Raw genomic sequence first — 26,887 nt, 5'->3', positions numbered from 1 at the left:
CAGTAATCAAACCAAAAGCACTGGTGTACATAGAATGCCACCAAACTGCATGTTTGGATCAAATGTTGATTAGAAATCAGGTTATTATTAACATACCTAGAATCTACCTTCAGATTTAATTATTACTTTCACTATTTTGAAGGTCCAGACCTTCATTGCCACACTGCTATAGATGAAAACACATGAATCATTTTATAGGGCTAGAGTTATGAATATCCATCTGAGATGTTTACAGTGTCACAGAGAGGTTCATAGCACATGTCAGCATTCAGAGACAGCTGTCTTGAAAATTGGGTCACCCAAGCATTAGACCACGTAACGATATGTACTTATGTAAATAATGCATGGTATAGTACGGAAAAGTGGGAAGAAAGCCTGATTGGTCATTATAGGACACAAAATAAAGTTTTACACTCTCAGAAAAACAGTACAAGAAAAACAGTACAAAAGCTGTCACTGGGGTAGTACCCTTTCAAAAGGTACTAATATTTATATACAGTACCTTATGCACCCTTTATTTGGTAAATTCATGGAAATTCAGGGTTAAATGTTGTTTTTCTACTTTCAGGGAAAAAGTGATTTTCTCAGTTTCAAAACAGATCTCCTGCTCTTCTCTTGACCCGTATGCAAGGAAGATCATGTCACATCGAAGCCAGACATGCTCTAATGAATAACATGCAAGCCAGGCAAATATATTTATAAGGCAATTGGTTTGGTTGCGCCATGACATGAAATCAAGACCTCTCAGAGACTCTTCATAAAGCACGTAGCAGCAACTGCTGTACAGATAAAGGAGAAGATCCACATGTACCACATTCAACATATAATTATTGATATCCTGCAGAAAGGTAGGTGGACTTCTCAATGATAGCAGTGATGAATTATAGTGATAATGTTGTTAGGACTTGTAAGGGAACTTGAGTACAGTTTAAAAACAGAATTTGTAATGTTTACTGATAAATGGCAAAAAAAAAAAAAAAGGAAAATAACCTGATATTTTAATTAACTGTCCTTTAATTATATTATTATATGTTTTTTTATTAATTTATTCTCTTTTCAGTTTGTGTGATTGATTAGAACTATGTTATTTGAATGTTCGGCAGTTTTCAAATTTCTGAGCATTTTACTATCACAGGTGCAAAATGGCAGCAGCCAGTGTGACAATGACTGCTTCAGTGACAACAAAAGATGACCCGGAGGACTTCAGTGCTTATACGCACTTGTCTGAAGAACAGCTGCTACAGTTAGCTATTGAACGAAGTCTGGCTGATACAAATTTAACTCCATGGCAGAATCGACAAGTGCATGCCCAAACTACACAACGACAGCCATGCAACCCTAACTCGGCAAACCCTCCCAGGTGATTTTTTTTAGTGCTGTCATGTACGACTACACTCCAAAAAAATAAAGGTTCCAACATGGGGTTTTCGCAATGATGCTCCTGGAGGGCCAACATCCTGCAGAGTTTAAGTCAAACCTGCTCAAACACACTTGCCTAGAAGTTTCTAGTGAGTCTTGAGACCTTGATTAGCTGGTTCATGTGTGTTCAGTCAGGGTTGGAGCTAAACACTACAGGACAGTGGCCCTCCAGGAAAAGGTTTGGACACCCCTGCCACAGAAGAATCATTTGGGGTTCCACAAAGAAACTATAAAAAACTTTTGTGAAAAGGGAAGATTCCATGGAGTTCTTCATGGAGCCACAGATGCCAAGAATCTTTGTTTTTAACAGTGCACCTGCTTCAAGTATACAATCAATTATGTTTACAAATCACAATTATTATGTCTCTTGCAAATATATAAAAACCGTTGTTGCTGTCTTCCTTTCAGTGAGAATAGGTGTGCAAAAATTGACAGAAATGTTCACAATCATATCTTCTGTAAAGACCAAGACAAGGTGATTGCCTGGACAAGGCACAATGGACACCTGCGGGTCACAGTAGAGACTGTGAAGTGAGTGGCAAGACAAACTTCATTTAATTTGTGTGTGTGTGTGTACGTGCGTGTTTTTGTGACAAATGAGGACATAAATTTGCATAATGACACAGGTATTACAAGGTGAAGGTGACCTTTCAGGACATTGACCCATGTCCCCACTTTTCAAAATGCTTATAAATCATACAGAGTGAAGGGTTTTTTTTGGGAAAGTTGAAATGCACAGTCTCCTGTGAGGGCTAAGTTTAGGTGTAGGGCAATAGCACATACAGTTTGTACAGTATAAAAACCATTACACATATGGGATGTTCCCACTTTTCACAAAAACAAACATGTGTGTGTGTGTGTGTGTGTGTGTGTGTGTGTGTGTGTGAGTGTGTGTGTGTGTGTGTGTGTGTGCATGTTTATGTGGTTTATGAGGACTCAAATTTGTATAATGACATGGGTATGACAGAGGAATTACAATATGAAGGTGGTTTATGAGGACACTGCCTATGTCCCCGTAATTCAAAAGGCTTAGAAACATACTAAATGGTGTTTTTTTGAAAATCTGAAAATGCACAAAGTCTCCTGTGAGGGCTAAGTTTAGGTGTAGGGTTGGTGTAGGGCAATAGCACACACAGTTTGTTCAGTATAAAAACCATTACGCCTATGGAGAGTCCCCATAAACCACAAAAATCAACATGTGTGTGTGTGTGCTGTTTTTCTGAATATCCCTCCACTTTCCAAATGTTCCAAACACCTTTCCTTCCTGAATGGAATTAATGTTTTAGAACAAATTATTTGAAAGAAGGAGTTAATGATTCTTAACTCACCAAATGTAACTTAAAGAAATAGTCACTGAAAAAAATAAGTCAAGAATTACTGTACATTGTGAACAAAAAGAAGCACAAAATCATGCTTATTAGGCTCATCCACTGAGATAACTGCCCTTAAGATTCTTGTTCTTAAAATTTGTTTGCATATTTGTTCTTCCAGTGATTTAGACCCCTTTCTCTCAGCCATTTGGAGAGGCGATGCAAAAGCTCTACGAGACATCGTTCATTTCAAATCTAAAAATCTTGATGAACCCAATAAAGAAGGCTGGTTACCGCTTCATGAGTCTGCATACTATGGGCATGTGGAGTGCCTTAAGATTTTGCTAAAAGGTGATGAATGAATCAATTTTTTATGATGTCCAGTCCAGAATCACATTCTCAGAAATCACAGTTGTATCCAATCTCTCCCACAGCCAAACCAGATACAATCAACAAAGGAACAAACAAAAGTCAGACACCGCTCATGCTGGCTGTGAGTCGCAAACATGTTTCTGGTGCCGAGCACCTCTTGGAGGAAGGAGCTGATCCTAACCTTGCAAACAACCAGTGGGAGACACCACTGTACAAAGGTAAACATTTTAGCATGATATCTCTCAACAACTAATGACCAGGAAGAGGTCTGAATAATCACTCTTGATCTTTACAGCATGTGAGAAAGGTAATGAAGAGATGGTGGAGCTTCTTTTGAGATTTGGAGCTTCACCAACCAAAGCCTGTGTTCAAGGTGGGACTCCGCTACATGAAGCAGTGAGGAACAAAAATGTAGAGATCTGTAAGATGCTGATACATGCAGGGGCAAAGGTGTGGGCCAGAAATGTTTATGGCATTGACGCTCTGTTTACGGCTGCTCAGTGTAATGCTGCTGATGTGATTAACTATCTAATTTATAAAGGTAAGAATTTTTTATTACTTTTTTGGATGTAAAACAGAAATAAAAAAGTATTAATTACTCAGTTTTATCCTAAAATATTTAACCTAGTGATCTATTCTTTAGGAGGTGATGTAAATACCCAGGCAAATGATGATGCAACCGCATTGTTTGAGGCCTCTAAGAATGGTCATGTTGAAGCTGTTGAGACACTCTTGTCAAAACGAGCTGATGTTAACAAAGCCAACAAAACTGGATTTCTTCCTATTCATATTGCAGCAAAGAATGGACATGATCGGTTAGTAGGCCTACTACACTTCATTTCATATTTATATTTATTACATGGCTCTTTGGGATATTTAACCCTTGTGCATCAATTAAAAAAAGTTACACTTAGGTCCATAGTGGACAAAAATGTCCATGTAAAAAAAAAAACGGTCATAAAAATTGGAAGCTTGGGAGCACAGACTTAAGTTTGGTTTCATTTTAAAGAAGACCCAGGGCAGATTATTGTTGAAGTAAAAACAAGTTTATAAAGTGAAACAAAAAAAAAAGTTATACAGGTTTAAGTATTTCATATTTAATATTTTATTTTATGAATATTTTATATATGAAATCATATTAAATCATATTTATATATCCAAATTTGAGGTTGATATCTAAAAGAATTAGCTTTCAGTAAAATTTTGTTTGGGCACAGTACCAAATTTTCCCCATTAGATGCCAGCAAAACTCTGCTGGTGCACACAGTGCTTGGATTTGTGATTTGCAGTAGAGTTTCTCTCTCAATTTTTACAAGAACACACATGTACACACGCACACAATTTTTTTATGACACACATACAAACCACAGTCTGACATCTATACCAACACACCCACACGATTATAGCTGCATTATTTTCCAATTGGCTCTATAATATGCAGAAGCAGAAAACAGGAATAAAGTGAGTATTTGCTTTATAGACCCTTTATAGATCAAAGCTGAAAAAATGGCACCATCTGGTAAAAAATAGTAAAAAATTTAATTTTGAAGCCTTGCCAACAGAATGAAAGCCTATTAACAAAAATTGCATCATTTTACAGTTGAACGGCACTACGATTAAAAATAGCAGTTTTAATGGGTTTCAATGGGGACATTTTTGTCCAAATGGTGCTGTGTGTTTCACTTTTTTGTACCTAGAGTAAAATAGATTTATTAATGGAAATGAGGGTGGAATATTAGAATTCCAATAAAAATACACACGTGAGCCAAAATTTATGCAGTTAGCAAAATTATTAAAAAAAAAAAAACCTAAAAAACTAAAATGGACAAAAATGTCCATAAGGGTGCACAAAGGGACTTATCAACCATGAATCAAATCATACAGCTATAAGGTAAAGCTCAAATTTACAAACTTTTATTTGAAACATAAGTATTTAAAAAGGAGCTAAGACTGTGCAAGTGCAAGTCTGTGTACTTAATGGTTTTAATGAGGGAAAGAACTACAGTCCCATAAAGCATGGCAAATGACATTCAAATTAAAAACAATGGAAAAGTAGAAGATGATTTTATATACAGAAACAATATTTTCCTTTTATTGAAAAATATGCATGTATATTCAAGTATTTTGAAAGCATACAGAGATTTGCAGTGTTTCATGGGAATTATCTGGAGTGAAATTTTTCTTTTGACTGACTTCGCTCACTGCAATTCTCTGATTGGTGGAGCTTTCTTTGCAGTATCATGGGTAATGTAGTTTTCCACTATTCAAATGTTAAACGTGTTTATTTAAAAAAAAAAAAAAAGCTGAAATTTTGTGAACTGATGGCTCCAACAAACATATGACGTTTTGCACATTGTAATGGAGTAGTTATTTATTTTTATTTTTTTAGCAGAAGCTCTATGAAAGCCTATAGGTTAAATTATAAAATAATGTCAGATATAGCCATACAGCCAAGTAACAAGTGGAAAGTGACAGCCAGCCAGTCATTATCACAAAATTAACCCCTAACAGTACATTTGTGTCACACTTGCCTACGGAACTGCGCAAGGAACGAGGAGTAAATACAAGTCACAGTCTTTTAATCTTTCCAACACAGGATACACAGGGCTGACAGGAACACAAGTAGCACAATGGACGATAGAGACCCGACAAACACTAACTGAAGGGACTGGGGCTTTTAAAGACAGGACAATCAGGGAGGAAGACGAGACACACCTGGAATCAAATTAACAATCAACATGAGGGAGAAACTAGGTCATCCAAAGGGGAAGGGTGGGCGGGAGCTAAGGAGAGGCTCAGGAGGAGCACGGACACCTGGAAGGGGGCCGGCAAACAGAGTCCAGGGAGGCGACGAAGGAGGAAGGAAACAGGAGGGATCCAGAGCAGGAGGAGCCTGGTAGAACTCAGGCCACAGCCATAACGGTGGCCCACAGTGGAGCCGACGGAGGGAGGAGCCATGGAGAAGGAATGGCCGCCGACTCCCGGGGGCCGACCAATGGTGGCGGAGCGGGTGGAGGAGGAGCCCGAGGTGGAGACGGAGAGCAAGGGCGACGGGGAGGAGGATCCGGGAGGTCCTAGGCGGAGCAGATGGTGCCGGCGACCGACGCAAAGACATGGATCCGGGAGGCCACGGTGGAGCCGGAGTGACAGAGGAGAGAGGAGGAGCCGAGGGGATGAAGGAGCCTGACCGAGCCGGAGGGACGAGGCGAAGCCGGAGGAGTGGAGTCCAGAGGTGCAGGATGGTTGACGCCAGACCAAGGCGGAGCCGGAGGGACGAGGGAGCCCGGTGGAACTAGTGGACTGCCGGGCCATGGTGGAGAGGAGGGAGCTAGGAGCCAAGGTGGAGCTGACGGGTCAACGGGCTGAGGTGGAGTCCGGGCCTCGGAGGCTGGAGGCAGAGTCAAGGGAAACTCCGACCACGGTAACGCTGGAGGATGGTAGTCCCGCCGAGCTCACACCGCATAGATGGTGGGCTGAGGGCGAGCAGGGGGGCTGCCAGATGACAGCATTGGAGAAGGCAGGAGCGGGTGGGAGGGTGGTAATTGGAGAGCCTCCAGACTTCCAGGGCTGACCTCAGGAATGAGAACCGACACTGGAGTACGCTTTCAAGGAGCAGGTACTGGAGGGCATTCTGGAGGAGTGGGCACAGGAGGGCACTCTGGAGGAGCAAAGCTGACTGGGATCAGCGGGGACAAAGGAGACTCTGGAGGCGATGGAAAGCTGGACTTGGGATCTGTGGCCCTCCCTGGGCCAAACTCGGGAAATGGAGCCCTTTCTCCCTCACTGTGGCACAATCTACACACCATTCTCAGCTCACCCTCAGCTGCGGTGCAGGGGGCGGAGCTCCTCTTTGTGCTCACACCGTCCGTTTCTTCCTCAAGGTCGGCGCGTTTGCTGGCTCGCACACCTTAACTGACATCATTTGCAGCTCCGGCTCCGCGGCGATCCTCAGCTTTGTCGCTTCGTGTGGCGATAGCTCATTGGTCGCGGCAGGCTCTTGTCCTCCTTCAGCGGTGGGCTCAGGCATGCACTCCACGCAGCGGGGAGATGGTGGGCTGGGCACTGGGTTGGGAGTGGCACTGGCGACATTCTCCTTGGAACAGGCGGGGAACAGAGATCCGTTTCTCGCCAGTGTCCACTCCACAAAGGCGGCAAAATTCGCTTGAGAGCCATCCTCGGACAACGGCGCTCTGCACGTGATGTTCAAACTGACATCATAGAAAGCACAGACCGAGTCGTCCGGGTAGGTGGTGAGGCTTGCGAGGACCAGAAACAGTCTGGTGTGGCCCTCGAGTGATCTCTCCCCCTGCCCCAGCAGGAGGAGGAGGTATTCCGGGTGAAGAAGGGGATCCATGGAAACACAATGGAAAGAAAAACACTGAGAGAAAAACGGGAAACAAAATGGAGGGTACAAACACGGAGGTAACTGTATTTGGTCGGGTCTTCTGTCACACTTGCCTATGGAGCTGAGTAAGGAACGAGGAATAAATACAAGTCACAGTCTTTTAATCTTTCCAACACGGGATACACAGGGCTGACAGGAACACAGGTAGCACAATGGACGATAGAGACCCGACAAACACTAACTGAAGGGACTGGGGCTTTTAAAGACAGGACAATCAGGGAGGAAGACGAGACACACCTGGAATCAAATTAACAATCAAGAAACTGGGTCACAGGGAACACATGGGGAGCAAAACACACACAAAACAGTCCAGAATCCTGACAATATGTGTCTTAGTAAGGAATGTAGTTTTTTTTTTAATTCAAGTATTGATTCAAATATAAATATGACTTTCTCATCTTCCTCAGCATTGTTGCCATGCTAATCCCCAGAACTAACACGGTCAAAGTGAGACACTCCGGCATCAGTCCTCTTCATTTGGCTGCAGAACGTAACAGAGATGATGTTCTAGAAACATTAATTGAGGCAGGATATGATGTCAATGCAAAGCTGTCAGATGATTGGTCAAAAATGTATGAAGATCGTCGCAGCACGGCTCTGTACTCAGCTGTGGTAAACAGAAACACTGAGGCAGCCGATATGCTGTTAGAAGCAGGTGCTGATCCGAACCTGGATATCTTCAACCCCCTGCTGGTGGCTGTAAGGAAAGCAAGTCTGGAAATGGTGACCTTACTGGTGAAGCACGGTGCTAATGTCAATGCCCTGTTGCCAACTCATCCTACCAGCTTCCCTGCAGTATTGGTTTTCTGTATGAGGTACATGGCGATGATGAAGTACCTGCTGGACAATGGCTGTGATGCACTATCATGTTTTAACTGTCAATATGGCAGTAATCCACATCCCCCCATTAATCCAAGACGAAATGGACAAGAAACATTGTATTTTTTAAATGATGAACCATCAGAATGCTGTGTAGAGGTATAGATTTTGTTTTCCGGTCAAAATGTATTGAATAAAACTGTCTGTAAGCTTTATATAATTATCTATATAGCCTAGTATTATTTTTTAATATATTAAAAAATAGACATTTGAATTAAATAATTTTGTATTTGTTTATTTACAGTTTTGTGAGATCATGTCTACTCCTTTAGTCAGCGGCTGGGTGGGACCCATCATAGACACATTACTTGATTATGTGGGTCATGTTAAACTCTGTTCTCAAATAACTGAACTTCTAGACAGCAAGAAAGATTGGGCTCATATTAAAGAAAGATCAGGTAAGAATATTCTTTATAATCTCTTAATTTGCAGAATTTTGTCTGATTATTGACATCTGATAACTGAATTCATTTTTACAAATTAATGGAGCTAAACTGAAACCCAAACACTCTCTATTTCAGTTCTTCCTTGCACACTGATGCATCTGTGCAGACTCAAGATTCGTCAACGACTGGGCATCCACAGACTATGGCAAATCAGTGCTCTTCCTCTACCAGGAAGACTGCTCAAGTTTTTAAGTTATGAACGAGAATCATTTTAAGATATCCTGTGATGAACAGCATGCCATTCTTAACTGTTTACAGAACACGCTGCTTTTAATTCTTTTAGACATAGTGTAATAAATATTAGATTTAAAAGCGTGAGATCTGAAAATCATTTAGCATAATTTGTTTCTGTTCGTGTGGGTAATTATTCTCAATACATGTAAATAAAATAATATTCAAATGTATATAGTATACATAGAATATACAATATCAGAACTAGCACACAAGTAACGGCACCATGTGAAATGAAGGCTTTCAGTTTAGCAATATGTAATTTTATTTACAAAGGTGCATAACTAAATTAACTTGCACACTAAAGGTCTTTCCACACTGAGCGCGAGGCGAAAAAGCGAGGCGAATCACCCGCGAATGTTCAACCCGCCTTCTGCTAATTCACGCCTGCACGCTAGGGGGCGCCGACCAACAATGAATTTTTTTCTTCATGTATGTATCTCGTGTGGTTTACATCATCCGCTGCTCAATATACAGCATTCTATTAAGATAGCTTGCGTTTCTTCATCTAAAACATAAAAAATCCATAATGCTTACAAGAATACATCTGAAATAATTAGAGGTGCAATTAACATCAAGCTACATTGAAAATGTATGTAACTATTAACTTTTTGCTCAAAACCCACTTTAAATCATCGAGTGCTTGTAATAACTTCTGAGTGTGATCTAAAATGGATTTTGATTCTATAATAGGCAGTCATGCACTCTTTGTATGTTTTATAATGGCCTAATCGATACCTGCTTGTCATGTGTCATAAACATCCTTTGTTAAAAAAACAAATACCATGAGCTGCATAAAACACACAGAAAATCTATCTTCATAATTATAGGTCTATTTGCTTTCATATTTAATGTGTAGAAAAATGTTACTCTTTTTTTATATACGGAAGGGCAAGAGATATGATTGACAGGTCTAAATAACAAACTCTGACTCATAAACACTCCTGCTCGTGGAAGATAATGATGCTCTTCAGATCACATAATTCAGTGGAGAATTAATATGTTATTCTGTATAAAGAACATGTGAGAATAGTCTGTTCTTAAATACCAACAATAACAAGAACTTGGCTTCCCCTTCATAGGTCACTTCAATGCTGCGGTGACGTCACCACATTGGTGTGACAAATATCTGAATCCCAGTACCATCCCGCCAATTCTATTGGCCAAATAGCGCTTTGCACCGCCTTATGCATGAGTAAGCATAGTATACCTGCGTGCCGCACGCTATTTCACTCAGATTTCAGTCCTTCAGGAAAGCAAATTTTCTGTGCCCTAGAAAGCATCCCGTGTTCTCAGTGATATTTTTCTCGAGCAGTGATTAAATCCTCTTCGCGGACGCGATGATTCATCTGAGATGTAAGGAGCCGTGTAGCAGGTCTATCACGGCGGGGGACACCCATGATAGGTGAGTTGTGTGCCTGGGCTTGCATCACGCGCAGGAGGCGCTTAGCGGCCTGTCGACATGTCCCCACTGTGGCGGCCTCCTTCGGCTGCGGGCTATATGACGACAACGTTTTGTCCACCGCGGCCTTGGAGTCTGAGGACTTTCTGGCTGACTAATGCGGATCTCTCCCTCCTGGCAGACAGGAGAGACGCAGCTCCCCGTCCTACAGGGAGCTGTTGGACGTGGTCACTCGCACGATGGATAAGCTGGAGCTGGATTGAAAGGTGCCAGGGCCAGTCCCAATCTAAGCTGGACGACTGGTGGAAGAACTCGGTCACGAGAATCGCATCGAACCTCGTCAGGAAATCATACTCGGCTGCAGGTCAGGCGCTGGCAGCACGCTCGCGCTTGTCGTCCTCACACCGCCAACGGGGCGCCCCATGAGAAGAGCAATCACCTATGGCACCCCCTCATAAGGATTGGGGTCCTAGGGCTTATCCACCGGCCTGCCAGCGCCAGCGGAAAAGATTAGACCTGAGCTCGACGGCGAAAACCTCTCGTCCTCAGCCCCCCAGCAGCAGTTTCTGACCTCCCTGCGGTTCGTCGGGGACTGTGCCCTCCACTAGAGAGCGCTGTTGGACCACTAAAGCATATCCAACCCTCTCACTGCAGTCCCCAGGCTCAAACATTGACTGCCTCGAGCAGCATTGGAGCGAGCCACCACTCCGAGCGCCCCCTCAGACAATCCGCACGCTTCAGCCTTCAGGGTTCGAGGTACGCCCCAAGGGTTTGGCAAGGACGGCCTGTTTATGACGGCCCATAAAGCTGCCGCTTCGTTGCTAGCAGCGGGGCCCGATATGCATCCTGTTGGAGTGAATCCTGCCGTAAAAACACTCTTCAGGGCCCTATACAGCGAAACACAGCGACCCTAACACATGCATCTCCCATTCTTACGGACACCACAAGTTTTCCGTGCTCGGAAATCCTAATGCATGTGGAGACATCGCAGCCGCAGACGGAGGTCTTGAGGCCATTAAAGGATTTTCAAGCCGCATGGGAACGCTTGCCCGACATTTCACAATGGGTATTACGCACAATTCGTTACGGATACACCAAATAGCCCGCCTCTTTCAAAAGAAAGTTCAAAAGAAACTGCAGTGCTGCGACAAGAGGTGTCATCTCTGCTGAGGAAAGGGGCTATAGAAGTACACCCCTCTCAGACGGAGTCAGGTTTTTACAGCCGATATTTTGTTGTACCCAAAAAAGATGGCGGCTTACGACCAATATTGGATCTACGCTGTTTGAATCTTGCACTCAGAACGAGCAAATTCAAGAAGTTGATGACAAAATCTATTCTGTCTCAAATTCAGCCAAATGACTGGTTTGTCACGATCGATCTGAAGGATGCATACTTTCATATTCAGATCATCAAGAGACACAGGAAGTTCCTCAGATTTGTGTGCTAAATTACCTGGACGATTGGCTGGTATTAGTGCAATCACAGACTCAAGCACGCTCTCACCGAGACCTCATGCTAGATCATCTAAGCAGTCTGGGCTTATGCACGAATCTCCAAAAGAGTGTTTTGATCCCTTGCCAACGGATAATCTTTTTGGGGATAGATCTGGATTCTCGCGCGATGAGGGCACGATTGTCTCCCCCACGCGTTCAGTCATTGAATGAATGAATGATGCATTTATATGCAGGTCGTACAGTGACAGTGAGTTTGTGCCTCAGACTTTTGGGTCTAATGGCGGCAGCCATTCTATTTCACCTTCGTGCATGGACTTCGCACCAGGATTGGTGAAAGTTTTGCTGTGACTAAGGCCTGATTATGTTCCTAAAGTCGCTTTGAATCCTTTTCGCTTCCAGCAGGTGGTGTTGGAAGCTCTCTCCCCCACGGAGGCAAGGTCAGAGAAGCTAAGCCTTTATCCTGTGAGGGCGCTGAAGATCTATGTTGATTATACAGCCCAATGGCATACAACCAGCTGTCCGTCAGTATTGTGAGTAAAAATAGGGGTTGTGTTGTCACAAAGCAACGCATGTCCCATTGGCTGGTTGAGGCTATATCCTTAGCCTATGAGGCGCGTGGACTCGCTTCGCATTTAATAATCGGAGCTCATTCCACGAGGGCGGTGGCTTCATCACAAGCCTTCCTTAGTGAATCTTCTACGGATCATATATGTGCTGCGCAGGATAGTCCTCACCGAGCACTTTCGTCAGATTCTACAGCCTGGATGTGAGGACGGCCGCTGGCTCCCGGGTTCTTTCCGCTTGAGCAGATGCTTTCCTCGGATCCCAGCTATCTCAGGTACATCAGGTGTGATGGTATAGCGTTCCCATATGGTGACGTTACCGCAGCATTGAAGTGACCAATGAAGGGGAACATCTTGGTTACGTATGTAACCACGGTTCCCCGAACAGGGAATGAGATGTTGCGGTTCAGGCCGTTCCATACCTTTGATAGTGTTTTCCTAGTTATGAAATCTGAGTGAAATAGCGTGCAGCACGCAGGTATACGCATGCGTAAGGCGGTGCCAAGCGCTATTTGGCCAATAGGATTGGCGGGATGGTACAGGGCTTTAGACATTCGTCACATCAAGGGGTGTCCCCATACAGTGACATCACCGCAGCATCTCGTTCCCTATTCGGGGAACTGTAGTTACATACGTAACCGAGATGATTCACTCTTCTCTCTTGCGGAAAAAGTCCTCTACTTCGGTATTTTCACACGCGTGCTCGACCTTTTGGGTAACAGCAGTTGCTCTGGCCACGCGATTTAATGCTCAAATCTTATTGGACAGCCCATGTTTTCACTTTGCGAAACTGAAAAGATTTGTCGGACTGGACAAAAAAAAAACATTCACATTTTCGGTGTGCGAATGTTCGCGGTCTATGAATCAGAATCAGAATCAGAATGAGCTTTATTGGCCAAGTATGTTTACACATACACAGAATTTGTTGTAGTGACAGAAGCTCCACGGTGCAACAGAAAGGCAGCAACAGGACAGGACACAGATAATAAAAGAATAATATACAAATAATATACAAATATCCAAATAGGATAAAACAGCAAAAACACAATATATAATATAGACACCTATGTATGTACAGGTCAAGTATGTGCAATTTAGAAATGAGAAAAAAAAAAAAAAATAAGTGAGTGTGGTGAATGGATAATATATTATAGTTGTGTGTTCCACATTTATTTTTGAGTGTTCATGAGATGGATTGCCTGAGGGAAGAATCTGTTTCTGTATCTGGTCATTCTGGGGCTCAGAGCTCTGTAACGTCGACCAGACGGTAACAATTCAAAGAGGGAGTGTGCTGGATGTGAGAGGTCCAGAGTGATTTTATCAGCCCTTTTGCTCACTCTGGATAAGTAAAGCTCTTGGAGAGTGGGGAGGGTTGTACCAATGATTCGCTCAGCAGTCCGGACTACCCTCCGTAGTCTTCTGAGGTCAGATTTGGTAGCTGAGCTGAACCAGACAGTTATTGAAGTGCAGAGGATGCATTCAATGATGGCGGAGTAGAACTGTTTCAGTAAGTCCTGTGGCATGTTGAACTTCCTCAGCTGGCGAAGAAAGTACAACCTCTGCTAGGCCTTTCTGACAATGAAGTCTATGTGAGTATCCCACTTCAGGTCCTGGGAGATGGTGGTGCCCAGCAATCTGAATGACTCCACTGCAGTCAGAGTGCTGTTCATGATGGTGAGTGGGGGGAGAGCAGGGGGGTTTCTCCTGAAGTCCACAATCATCTCCACAGTTTTGAGCGTGTTAAGCTCCAGGTTGTTAAGACTGCACCAGACAGCCAGCTCCTTAACCTCCTGTCTGTAAGCAGACTCGTCACCGTCCTGGATGAGGCCGATCAGTGTGGTGTCGTCTGCAAACTTCAGGAGCTTGACAGAGGGGTCTTTAGATGTGCAGTCGTTGGGGTAGAGGGAGAAGAGCAGTGGGGAGAGTACGCAGCCCTGAGGAGCTCCAGTGCTGATGGTACGAGTGCTGGATGTGAATTTACCAAGCTTTACTAACTGCTGTCTGTCTGTCAGGAAGCTGTTGATCCACTGACAGACGGAGGTGGGGACGGAGAGCTGGGTTAGTTTATTCTGAAGGGTTTCCGTGATGATGGTGTTAAAAGCGGAGCTGAAGTCCACAAACAGGATCCTCACATAAGTCTCTGGTCTGTCCAGATGCTTCAGGATGAAGTGCAGTCCCATATTGACAGCATCATCCACAGACCTGTTTGCTCTGTAGGCAAACTGCAGGGGGTCCAGTAAGGGACCAGTGATGTCCTTCAGATAAGCCAAAACCAGTCTTTCAAATGATTTCATGGCTACAGACGTTAGAGCCACAGGTCTGTAGTCATTAAGTCCAGTAATTTTGGGTTTCTTTGGGACGGGGATGATGGTGGAGTGTTTGAAGCATGAGTGGACTTCACACAGCTCCAGTGATCTGCTGAAGATCTGTGTGAAGATGGGGGCCAGATGATCAGCACAGGTTTTTAGGCAGGCTGGTGACACACCGTCTGGGCCTGGTGCTTTCCTTCTTTTGTTCTTCCTGAAGACCTGGCACATATCTTCTTCACTGATTTGAATTGTAGGTGTGGGGGAGAGGAGGGTTGCTGGAGGTGTTAATGGTTGTGTGGAGAGGTGTTCAGCGCGGGTGTGGGGTGTTTTTTCAAACCTGCAGTAGAACTCATTCAGATCGTCTGCTAGTTGTTGATTCTTCACAGTGCTGGGGGTGGTGACTTGTAACTGGTGATATCCTTCATTCCTTTCCACACTGAAGCAGGATCACTGGAAGATAATTTTTTCCTGAGCTTGTCAGAATAATTCCTCTTTGCCACTCTGATCTCCTTTTCCAGTGTGTATTTGGCCTGTTTGTACAAGACTTTATCCCCTTTTCTGTAAGCATCTTCTTTGGCCTGACGGAGTTTTTCAGTGAACTATGGTTTGTCATTGTTGTAGATTAGATGAGTCCTGTTAGGAATGCACATATCCTCACAGAAGCTGATATAAGATGTTACAGTCTCTGTGAGCTCGTCCAGATCGGTGGCAGCGGCTTCAAAAACAGTCCAATCAGTGAGAGAGAAACAGGCTTGTAGATCCCACTCTGTTTCATTAATCCATCTTTTAACAGATCTTAATACAGGCTTTGCAGACTTAAGTTTCTGCCTGTAGGTCGGAATAAGATGAACCAAACAGTGATCAGAGAGTCCTAAAGCTGCTCATGGAACCGAGTGATATGCGTCCTTTATTGTTGTGTAACAGTGATCCAGTATATTACTGTCTCTGGTGGGACATGTGATGTGCTGTCTGTATTTTGGCAGTTCACGGGAGGGATTTGCTTTACTAAAGTCCCCGAGAATGATTAAAACAGAGTCCGGGTGTTGTTGCTCACTCTCTGTGATCAAATCAGCGAGTTTCTGTAAAGCTGTGCTCATGTGCGCTTGCAGTGGAAAGTGGACACTCACGAGAATGAACGAGCAGAACTCCTGCAGCGACGGCTTGCAGTTAATGAAGAGCGTTTCTAGATCTGTACACCACCTCTCATTGATGTAAAAGCACGTCCCGCCGCCGCGCGATTTCCCCGTTCATTCCGCGACCTGATCTGCTCTGATCAGCTGATAATTAGGCAGATGAATCGCGCTGTCTGGTATGTCGCCATTTAGCCCGGTTTCCGTGAAACAAAGAGCAGCAGATTTAGAAAAATCCTTGTTTGTTCGGGAGAGCAGAAGGAGTTCATCTGTTTTGTTGGGTAGAGTGCGGAGATTTGCCAGATGGATGCTAGGCAACAGCATTCGAAATCCGCGCTGACGAAGCTTCACGAGTGCAACGGCTCCGCCAACTACAATGTCCAGCAAAACGTCCGAAAAATCTAAATCCGGTAAAAGATTTTGTGGTGTGTTCTGCCGAATGTTCAGCACGTCATCCCTGGTAAAACTGATCGTATTTGAAAAACAAACAAAAACAGTACAAACACTGGTCTATGTGGATGCATCCATAAGAAGCTGTTGTTTTATTCCAGCGCGTCATCCGTCCGAAATTCGTTTCGCTTTTTCGCGCTCAGAGTGGAAAGGCCTTAAGTCACTATGCATTAAACATCTAATGTGATTTGTTATTCTGCTATATTATCATGAAGACAAACTGTACTGTACTTGTAAATTAGTTCACAGTGATTTTAACTGAGTAGAATTAGAGCTTAGAAATTGTAATGAAGATGTCCTCTACACATTGTACAGTAGTTCATGTAAATTAGCTTTGTAAATTAGTTAATAGTGATGTAACATTTAAGATTCTAAGCAGAATTTAAGCTTATAAATTTGTGTAACTGCTGTAGTATTACTCTAAATTTGTGGTGTTTTCTTTTTTCTTGAGTCTCTGTGATCTTGCGGTGAAATAAAACTCTTGCATCTCCACAGTTTTATTCAAGTTTGTTGAACTAGTCTTGCAGTATGACAGAGGAGTTTGAGCTGGTCATCAGAATCACAGTTTTTATAAACAACAGGGTAAAGTGAACCAGCTGCAGTAAAACATCAGGTCAATTCACACTGCGCCGACAGAAGCAGACCAATGTGTCCCTTCTCAGACATCCAAGACCCAACACCAGGACACCATACATTTACACCAGGACACCTCTAATATCATTCTGTCACAGATCGGCCAGGCTTACTCGCTTCCCAATCACAGTGCACACCCTCACCTGATTTCTGATTGAACACACTTGCACCATGAGCACCCTCATCAAGACTGTTTTAAAAGCACACACCTCACTTCACTCCAGTGTCCGGTCTCATTTGTTCATATGAAGAGGACTCTCTATGCTACTCAAGCTGTACTTTGATGTATTTACCTCCTGCGAGTACTTACCTCCTGTGCTTCTCTCCAGCGTGTGTCTACTCCCAAGTCTCTGTTGTGTCTCCCTCAATCGAGGTGTGTGCTGTCCTCCATTTCTCTGTTGTTACCACAATCTCCTGTAAGGAAAAGACTCCGATCACTTTCTTCACCAGTATTGTGAAACCTCTGCATTGAGCACTCTACTCACCTGCCATTTACCCATTACCTCTATTGCTGTTAATAAATTCCACCTGGATTATTCTACTATTATGTGTCTCATTCCACAACACATTCTGAACATAAATCATTACATTCTCATGCTACTAACTGATGCGCATAAAGCTAACTGCGGTTTAGATCAATTATATAATTGGCCAATAAGCCTGACACATGTAATCACAAACTTGCTACCATTCTTGCTCTGAACTTTTAATCCTGTCCTTTTTAAATAAATATAGTTAAAGGGATAGTTCACCCAAAAATGAAAATTCTGTCATTACTTATCCTCATGTTGTTCCAAACCTGTAAGACCTTCATTCATCTTCAGAACACAAATTCTGACCCTGCATAGACAGCATTGCAACTGAAAAGTTTAAGGCCCAGAAAAGTAGTAAGGACATTGTTAAAATAGTCCATGTGACATCAGTGGTTCAGCTGAATTTATAAAGCTACAAGAATACTTTTTATGCACAAAAAAAAAAACTACTTTATTCAAATACTTCTCTTCCATTTCAGCCTTCAACACGTGTTCACAAGAGTCCCACGATGCATTGCTACTTTTCTGGGCCTTGAAAGTGTCAGTTGCGTTGCTGTCTATGTAGAAGGGTCAGAAAGCTCTCGGATTTCAACAAAAATATCTTAATTTGTGTTCCAAAGATGAACGAAGGTCTGACATGTTTGGAAGGACTTGAGGGTGAGTAATTAATGACAGAATTTTAACCAAAAATTAACCAAATACTGGCCATTTAAATAAATAATTTTAAACATGTAATTAAAACCGCTAGTGCTAAACAAACACAATTGTTTACAAATGTCAAGCAGAATCAAGATTTTTTTTTTTATAGTCAGAACATTAGAATGCCACTGGTGTCTGTACAAATGCTAAGGGTGCCTTCTTTCTGACCCGAAGACCTTATAATGAAACAAGGTCACACAAATGCAAAAGTGCAAATCTGCAGACTAACCTAGTGGGTTACGCAACCCTCTTTGCTTATTTGATAGCCTTTGTCAAATTATTCATCCATTATACGCAATGACAACTAAAAGGGGCTCACAGTTACATCAACCCAAACAAAATATGAAATGTTTATAACCTTGATATGGCCACTTGACCTTAACTTAACAGCTTCACCTATAAATAAGGAATAAGGTATTCACACAATGCTATTCTATGTTCTGTTTGTCTCGTAGCCTTGACACACCTGTAACCTGACACAACAAAAACAGCCTAACAATTTAACCCAGTTAGGCACTAACCGCTTCACTTAACAAAGCCAATGTATGAAGGGAAGTCCAACTATTATTTACTCATACATACTACACACTTAAATTATTTTTTAATTATGTTCATAAATCCACTTGAAAAAATCATCAGTATTGGGTATTTTCAGCTAATATATTTCTGGGAGCACAATTCACTGCACTAGAGCCCAAATATTTTTTTATGGAATAGACACCAGGGGCCTGTTTGATAAAAGAAGTTTACCAAATAAGCCAGGCTTATTTCAGTTAGTCTAACTTATTTTGAACCAAATCAACTGACAATAAGTCAGGCTAACTGAAACAAACCTGGCTTATTTGGTAAACAACTTTTATCAAACAGGCCCCAGGTCTGCAACCCCCCAAGAACAGCAATAGCTAAGAGGTTGATCTTGGCATACGGCATATCACGTGTACTCAGAATGCACTCTAAACAGTCGGGTGTGGGGTGACAGTTAAAGGCCTCTCTTTGCAGAGAGCTAAACAGGTCCCAGTGCAAGCAAGTGTCAAGTGTGCCACCAGACATTGGGATAAAAAATACAACCTTTTCTGTTTGGAAATCTGACACACAGTTAAGGAAGGGAAAAAGAAAAGTAAAACATTTTGAAGTGGTAAGTAGCTTGTTTTTGATGTTTTTTCTGGCATTTGTAAGTGTGTTTTGGATGCAGTTGCAGTACATTGATGTATTAATATGGCAAAAATGTCGAGAGATGGATCATAATTTTTGGTAATGAGTCACTCTTTGGTTTAATTAAAATGATTTTTTTTTTAAATGCACATTTACCTGCTATTTAAAAAGTTTTAATTGTACTATTTATTTTATATGCTATAAATACTAGGGATCATTCACCCAAAAATTTAAATTCTGTCATTCACTCACCCTCATGTCGTTCCAAACCAGTATGACTTTAAAAAATATATATTTTGAGAAATGTCTTGCATGTCTTTTTGTTTGTTTGGGTTTTATTTTTCTGTCCATATCACTGGTTGCCAACATTCTTTAAAATATCTTATTTTATGGTGCAATTATTCTTGTCTAAAACAACATTAATTAATGTCAACTATCAAAAATAATATATCTGTACTGTGTCTATTTATTATGTATATATAAATACTCACATACATGTATACATTTCAGAAAAATGTTATGTTTATATATTAAATATATTTTTATATAATATAAATTACATGAACATAAATATACATATCGGCATGTAAATATTTTCAAAATATATACTTTTTGTAAAATATATACAAAAACATTCAATCAAAAATATGTCAGATGGTAAAATCATTAAATAATTGAATTGTCTGTCTTAATCAAACAAGCTAATGAAATTTCCAATAACAGTTTTCTGGGATAAGCATGCAAGCAAACAGATGTTAGTCCAGTAGTTTAATTAAGTAATGAATGTTTTGATTGTCTCAGGATCCATCATGGCAGCCGCCCGTGTGTCCATGCCGGGTGCCACAGACACCAACCTGGAATTTGCTGACTACAGTCTCTATAGCAACCTGTCTGATGATGAGCTCATGCAGCTGGCAATCGAGCGAAGCATCACTGATGTCCAGCACTCTGGGTCAGACACCGATAACTCAAAGACCCCCGTTGCTCTAAACAGGCCAGAAGGCCCATGTCGGCCAACAAATCGTCTCCAACAGCAGCCAGAACCAACCGCGTGTCCTGCCAATCCACCCAGGTACAGTTTGATGTGCTTAATTCAAACTGAAATGAAGTGCCGTCATAAATCAAACTCTCACTGTGAGTATAAAAATAACCAGTGCTTAGTACATCATACTCACACTGACCTTTACTAAGTGCATAACATGTTTATTTTCAAACTTAAATAGCAAGCTGTTTTTTTTACTTTTAAATAGATATTTATATTATATTATTTATGCAATACAGGAAATTAGCAAGACTGCATGTACAACCTATCAAAACATATTACACATCAATGTATTGCCACATAAAATGTCCAGTCATGTAAGCTGTTTTTTTTCTTTTAAATAGATATTTATATTATATTATTTATGCAATACAGGAAATTAGCAAGACTGCATGTAAAACCTATCAAAACATATTACACATCAATGTATTGCCACATAAAATGTCCAGTCATGTTTTGATGATTCAACTCACAAGGAGGGTGGCAATATCAATTACAGATGCCTACTGCAACTTCTCTGATGACTGACACAACTGCCTCACACCTGTTCCTCTTCATTCAAAGGCCAGCATTAGAAGGAGGAGCAAGCATAGAAGTTCACATGCCACCATGCATAAAAATAGAGACGCTATCCTTTGCTGTGCCCCAGTCCACTTTTTTAAATTTTCCCTGTAATCTGACTTTAAAAGTAATCTTCCAGTGTTAGATTTTTGTTTAATTGCAAAGATAATACATAGGTAATTTAACTTGAAAATACTGTAGGTAAAAATCCCCTTTCAGTGCTAGTCCAGTGATTGTGCAATAGCTAGAGATCTAATGCAACATTAATTTAACTCATGTCAACTCAATTCTTTTTTTGGCCAAAGAGAAACAATAAATCCACGGGATGTGAGTTCAATAAGTCACTTTGTGACTGGTTATGGCAAGCGAATGGTGGTGTACCGAAAATACGATGGAAGTATGCAAGTCGTCCCTGAGCCTGACGAGTGAGTGATCGCACAATTACATGACAATGTGTGCTCATTAGTAAGCATATATGTAAGAAAAGTATGGTTCTTTGTGTGTTTATAATAAATATAATATAATAAAAATATAAAGGATTAATAAAATATTTTAAGTTTCTAGAGCAATACATAAGTAAATATGTTTTATGTGTGGTATGACCATATAAAACATATATGACCATACTGTTTCAGTTTAATTATACAGTGCAGTAATCCAATTGCACAAAAACATACACTACCATTTCAAAGCTTGGGGTCAGTAAGATTTTTTAATGTCTTTGAAAGACATTTCATGCTCACTAAGGCTGCATTCATCTATAGAAAAATACAGTAAAACAGTAATATTGTCAAATATTATTACAATTTAAAAGGACTGTTTATGTTTTAAAATGTGATTTATTCCTGTGATGGCATTGCCCCAGTCTTCAGTGTCACATGATCCTTCAGAAATCATTCTAATATACTGACGTGCTTCTCAAGAAACATTTCTTATCAATGTTGAAAACAGTTGTGATGCTTAAGACCTCAATCTTTTGAATGGTAATGTTATATGTTTTAGTATTTATGTAAGAGGGGTAATGAACATCTCAACTGCAACAAAATACATAAAAGTGAAAGTGAAAGTTTCTTCTTTAGGGAGACTCAACCAATTGTTAAGGCCATTTCAGAAGGAGATGTGGGATCAGTGAGACTGATTGTTAAGCAACCTGACTGCAACCTTCTTAAACCAAATAAAGACGGATGGATTCCTTTGCACGAGGCGGCACATTATGGACAAGATCAATGTATTAAAATTATCCTGAGAGGTAGTGTGCACTCATTTGACAATTACTTCACTGAAATTTATTTAGCCGAGATCCAACAGATTGTTCTGGCTTTGATCATGAGTACTATTCTCATAGCTCAACCTGGGATGATTAACCAGCGCACTTTTAAAGAGCAGACTGCTTTAATGATAGCTGTGACCGGGGAGCATCTTGCATGTGTGGAGTGTCTTTTGGGGAAAGGAGCTGATCCTGATATTGCCAATAAGGAGAGAGAGACTCCTCTTTACAAAGGTAATATCGTATTAGTAAGTATTCAATTATCTATCTATCTATCTATCTATCTATCTATCTATCTATCTATCTATCTATCTATCTATCTATCTATCTATCTATCTATCTATCTGTCTGTCTGTCTGTCTGTCTGTCTGTCTGCCTGTCTGTCTGTCTGTCTGTCTGTATACACTCTTACGATGAAGAACCTTTTTGTCTAAATGGTTCTTTGTGGAACCAAAAATGGTTATTCTATGGCATCACTTGAAGAACCTTTTGAAGCACCTCTATCTTTAAGAGGGTATGTATCTATCACCTGATTTTTTTCTATCTATATGGCCTATATAAGCCTTACACCCCCCCCCCCCCCCCCCCCCAAATAAAAACATTTGGTTAGTGAAATGGTTAGTGAACTTTACATTCAGATTCAAATGTTTGAAGTTCAAAATCCTGGATTACCAGTCTTGAGCCAGATCATTTTATTAAAAAACATCAATTCTTAAAAAATATTTTTTTGTTCTGCTCTTTATTTTATATGGCCTTCAGTGGTATGATGGAAAATTTTATCATTTCTATACATATCTGTAGCTTGTGAGAAGGAGAACCCAGCGATGGTTGCCATGTTACTGAATTACGGCGCCTCTGTGAATAAGAGCTGTATTCAAGGCTGGACCGCTCTCCATGAGAGTGTGTGCAGGAACAATGTGGAAATCTGTGAGATACTGATGAAAGCTGGAGCCAAAGTCAGCATCCCCAACATGTACGGAATCAGTCCTATCTTTGTGGCTGCCCAAAGTGGAAAAGTGGATGCACTTCGCATGCTTTTAAAAAATGGTAACATCATTTTTGTTTCTCTTCCATTGTTGCTTAGTGATGAAATGCATCTGACATGTAATGCATCTCACCTCATGCAGGTGCAGATCTCAACAGCCAGGCTGCAGATGGAGCCACAGCGCTGTATGAGGCCTGTAAAAATGGTCATGAGAACATTGTAGAGTTTCTTCTTTCTCAAAAAGCAGATGCCAACAAGCCAGGCAAAACAGGACTGTTGCCAATCCATATTGCTGCCCAGCGTGGCAATGATAGGTATTAATTCAGAATTCACTTAACAAGGAATTTGTATGAATTAATGAATTTGCTTTGGGGGGAATTTTCTCAGGCCACAGTTTATTTATATGTGAAGGCCATTGGTTGTTAAGAGTTTAGCTTTAGTACATCTCATAATCTTGCATTAATTTTCAGCAAAGACCTCCTCACTTTCGGGTGTATCTGCAAAAATGTCAGGGCAACTAAGTAAGTCTCAATGGGTGCTTTAGAGCAGTGCTGTGGCAAGAGGGTGTTAATCCTGTAACCTGTAATATTAACTCAAGTTAACTCAAGTAGGAGCAAATGGTTTTATTTGCCAAATAAAATAATTTCAGATAAGTGCTCTTTCTTCTGACATACGTTATAACTCTTCTAGTTTATTGTGTGTAGGGTCTTTTTCTCACCTAACAGTAAAGCTAATCATCCCATAGCATAATCCTTGATAGCATGACATGTTTAGGGATGGGAATCGTAAAGAATTTGTTGATCCTGGCTTCCGGTTCCATTTAACTATTTCAATTTCTTAACAGTTCCATTAAAATTAATTTCAGTATTTTTAAGCAATAAATATTTATTACCAATTATTGCATTAGGTGTGTTTAACTGTTAAAAAACTGATTTATTACATTTACTAGAGGGAATAAGAATGCATATTTTGTTTCTGATTCAAGAACAAGAAACGACTATAAAAATAGGAATTGGACTACACTACGTTGTATGTCTTTGATTCACTATAGAAAGATTGAGATCGTACTAATTATTTGTTCGGAAAGCAAACTACTCTATTCGCGCTGTTTATTCCGTTTCGAATTGTAGATTCAGTAGAGGTGTTTTTTTGTAAGTTTAACTTTAGCACTGCATTTTTTTAGAATGCGGTGTCATGCGCAAGACGCTGAAAAAACATGAGCGCAATGGTCAAACACGTTTACATAGAAAAACAAGGGAAATGCAGTGAAGTGAAATCACTGGCCCCTAACAAACTCATTCTCTTCCCTACTTTTTTTTTTACACAAAAAGTGTTGGTTCCCAACCCTAGAACTGTTCCTCCATAATTTTGTTTTTGCTAATCACTACATGCTTTTCAAAGGTTTATATGTAGTATTAGTCTTCTTATGGAATATTTTTTCCATCTCATACTGGTCATTTCACCCTAATAGAGTCAAATTCTAACCTGACATTCAAGAGTATTTTAGTGTACACTAGCAAGATAACTCTCACGAACACAAATGGTCTCATTTTCAGTATCATATCCATGCTGATCCCAGCCACAAGCAAGGCCAGAGTGAGACGTACAGGTATCAGCCCCCTCCATTTAGCAGCAGAGCGTAACAGAAACGAAATTCTTGAAGAACTAATCGAGGCCGGCTTTGATGTCAATGCCATGTTGTCTGAGGATCGTTCTATGATGTATGAAGATCGGCGCAGCACAGCTCTATACTTTGCTGTCATGAACAACAATATCAATGCTACCACCATGCTTCTGAGGGCTGGTGCTAATCCAAACCTGGACACGTTCAACCTGCTCCTGGTGGCTCTGAGGCAGGGTTGCATCCAGACAGTGACTTTGCTGGTGGAACATGGTGCTGATGTCAATGCCTACATCCCAACCCATCCAACTACCTTTCCAGCAAGTGTTATGTTCTGCATGAAGTATCTGACCTTACTGAAGTATCTAATGGATAATGGCTGTGATGCCTTGTCATGTTTTAATTGCTTTTATGGCAGCAATCCTCATCCACCTATAAAGGCTAGGCATAATTCGAGATATGATTCAGATGAAGTTGTAGAAAAGACTTGTGTTCAGGTGAGTGGCCTGAAGCCAATTCTACATATAGTGTAATATTTTTTTCTGAACTGCATATTGTGTATATTGCCACATTCTACACTACTTTTTACTAGTTCTGTGAGGTGATCTCCACCGAAAACTACTCCCGCTGGGCAGGACCGATTATAGACGTGCTGCTTGACTATGTTGGGCATGTGAAACTCTGTGCACGACTCATTGAACATCTGGACAGTTACCACGAGTGGCAGTGCATCAAAGAGAAAGCGAGTATGCGCACCCATATCTTTTGCTTAAATTATTTATATATGCAAATGATTTCAGTCACCTGTGTATTCATTTGCTGGTTCTGATTGCAGTGCCTCCACGCCCACTCATGCAGCTCTGCAGACTGAAAATCCGCAAACTGCTCGGAATTAAGAGGCTGAAGAAAATTCCCAGGCTTCCAGTTCCTCCAAGGCTGATCAAATTCCTAAATCATCAAGAACGAGAGCAACACTTTTAAGCCTGCTTTTGAATGTTGACTCTTAGTAAGCACAGAGAGAACAATGCCATTAGAAAATCATATTCATCTGTTTGCAGAACTTGCACTGAGCTACAATTATGGAATACATGCTTTTGTTCTGAATGAGTATTTGCACATATGTACTGCTTAAAAGTTTAATAAAATGTTTATATTTAATTATCAGGCATAAACAGAATTTAGGGAACATGTATTGGATAGATTAAGTAGGTACATGCTTTGTCTGTTTATGTATGCTTATTTAAAAAAACATTATAATAATAAAAGCTAAAAATGACACAGGGTGACAGAAAACATTAACTGTTATTTTTTGCAATGCAGTAGAAATGTATTAAAAGTACTAAGATTAGTATTCTTAATGCTTATGTGTATAGTTTTGTATTTTTACTTTTACTTATTTTCTTAGTCGGGTGTAAATTTTCTACTAGTATTTTGATGGTTTGTTTAATTGGAACGCAAACCAGTACTCAAAGATTACAAACTATAAACTATAAATTCTGATCTATATCATTTTTAATCGGAATGAATTTCCCTGATTCAGTCAGTGCTTTATAAGTTACCGTGACAATGCTCATGTTTGAACAATGTCCAACAAATTACTTATCAGTATCAATCTACCAATAAAGTGTTAACTATTAACTATTTCAGTTTCATTTATTCTGCCTTTTTGGGCAAAATGTGGGTTTGGATATCTAGTATTGCTGATCTTGTGATTCACGTATGTTGCCTGTTGAAGAAATTAATTTTGGTTGATTTTACATAATTTTCTATATGCTCATGAAATATAGTGGAGTGTTTCTTTCTAGTTTCTTACCATGAGTGGAAAAGTACAGCTGCGAGCTTGTAACCTTGAGTGTCTAGATTGTGGATATAAGGTGGAGGAGTACCCTCCCCGGGTTGTCGCACTCTGCAGCAACCCGTGTGTCTGTATGACTGTTGACCTTCTTTGCAAAGAATAAACCTTTTTAAAGACTACTGAGTGAGTTTGTCTCTTACATGGTGAGAGTTATTTTTAATTTGCCAC

The 26,887-nt window shown here is 40.9% G+C and overlaps 1 protein-coding gene across 1 annotated transcript; it reads left to right on the top strand.

Moving 5' to 3' along the window:
• Positions 1-1,142: 1,142 nt before the first annotated feature.
• LOC306844233 (uncharacterized protein) lies at positions 1,143-26,837 on the top strand (the record flags this gene model as incomplete). The annotated part of the gene is made up of 23 exons (XM_079376204.1): positions 1,143-1,360; positions 1,828-1,950; positions 2,911-3,080; positions 3,164-3,319; positions 3,397-3,642; positions 3,745-3,916; positions 7,914-8,484; positions 8,630-8,783; positions 8,907-9,040; positions 11,119-11,233; positions 11,348-11,530; positions 12,293-12,356; positions 12,642-12,757; positions 20,190-20,460; positions 21,297-21,416; positions 22,071-22,240; positions 22,337-22,492; positions 23,060-23,305; positions 23,386-23,557; positions 23,714-23,764; positions 24,800-25,361; positions 25,457-25,610; positions 25,700-26,837. The coding sequence occupies 23 exons, from the start codon at positions 1,143-1,145 to the stop codon at positions 25,843-25,845; spliced, it is 4,470 nt and encodes a 1,489-aa protein (XP_079232330.1). The 3' UTR covers positions 25,846-26,837.
• Between the last annotated feature and the right edge of the window lie 50 nt (positions 26,838-26,887).

Source organism: Barbus barbus (genome assembly GCF_936440315.1).
Source record: "Barbus barbus genome assembly, chromosome: 24".
NCBI lineage: Eukaryota > Metazoa > Chordata > Actinopteri > Cypriniformes > Cyprinidae > Barbus > Barbus barbus.
This window is presented reverse-complemented; position numbering and strand designations above follow the sequence as displayed.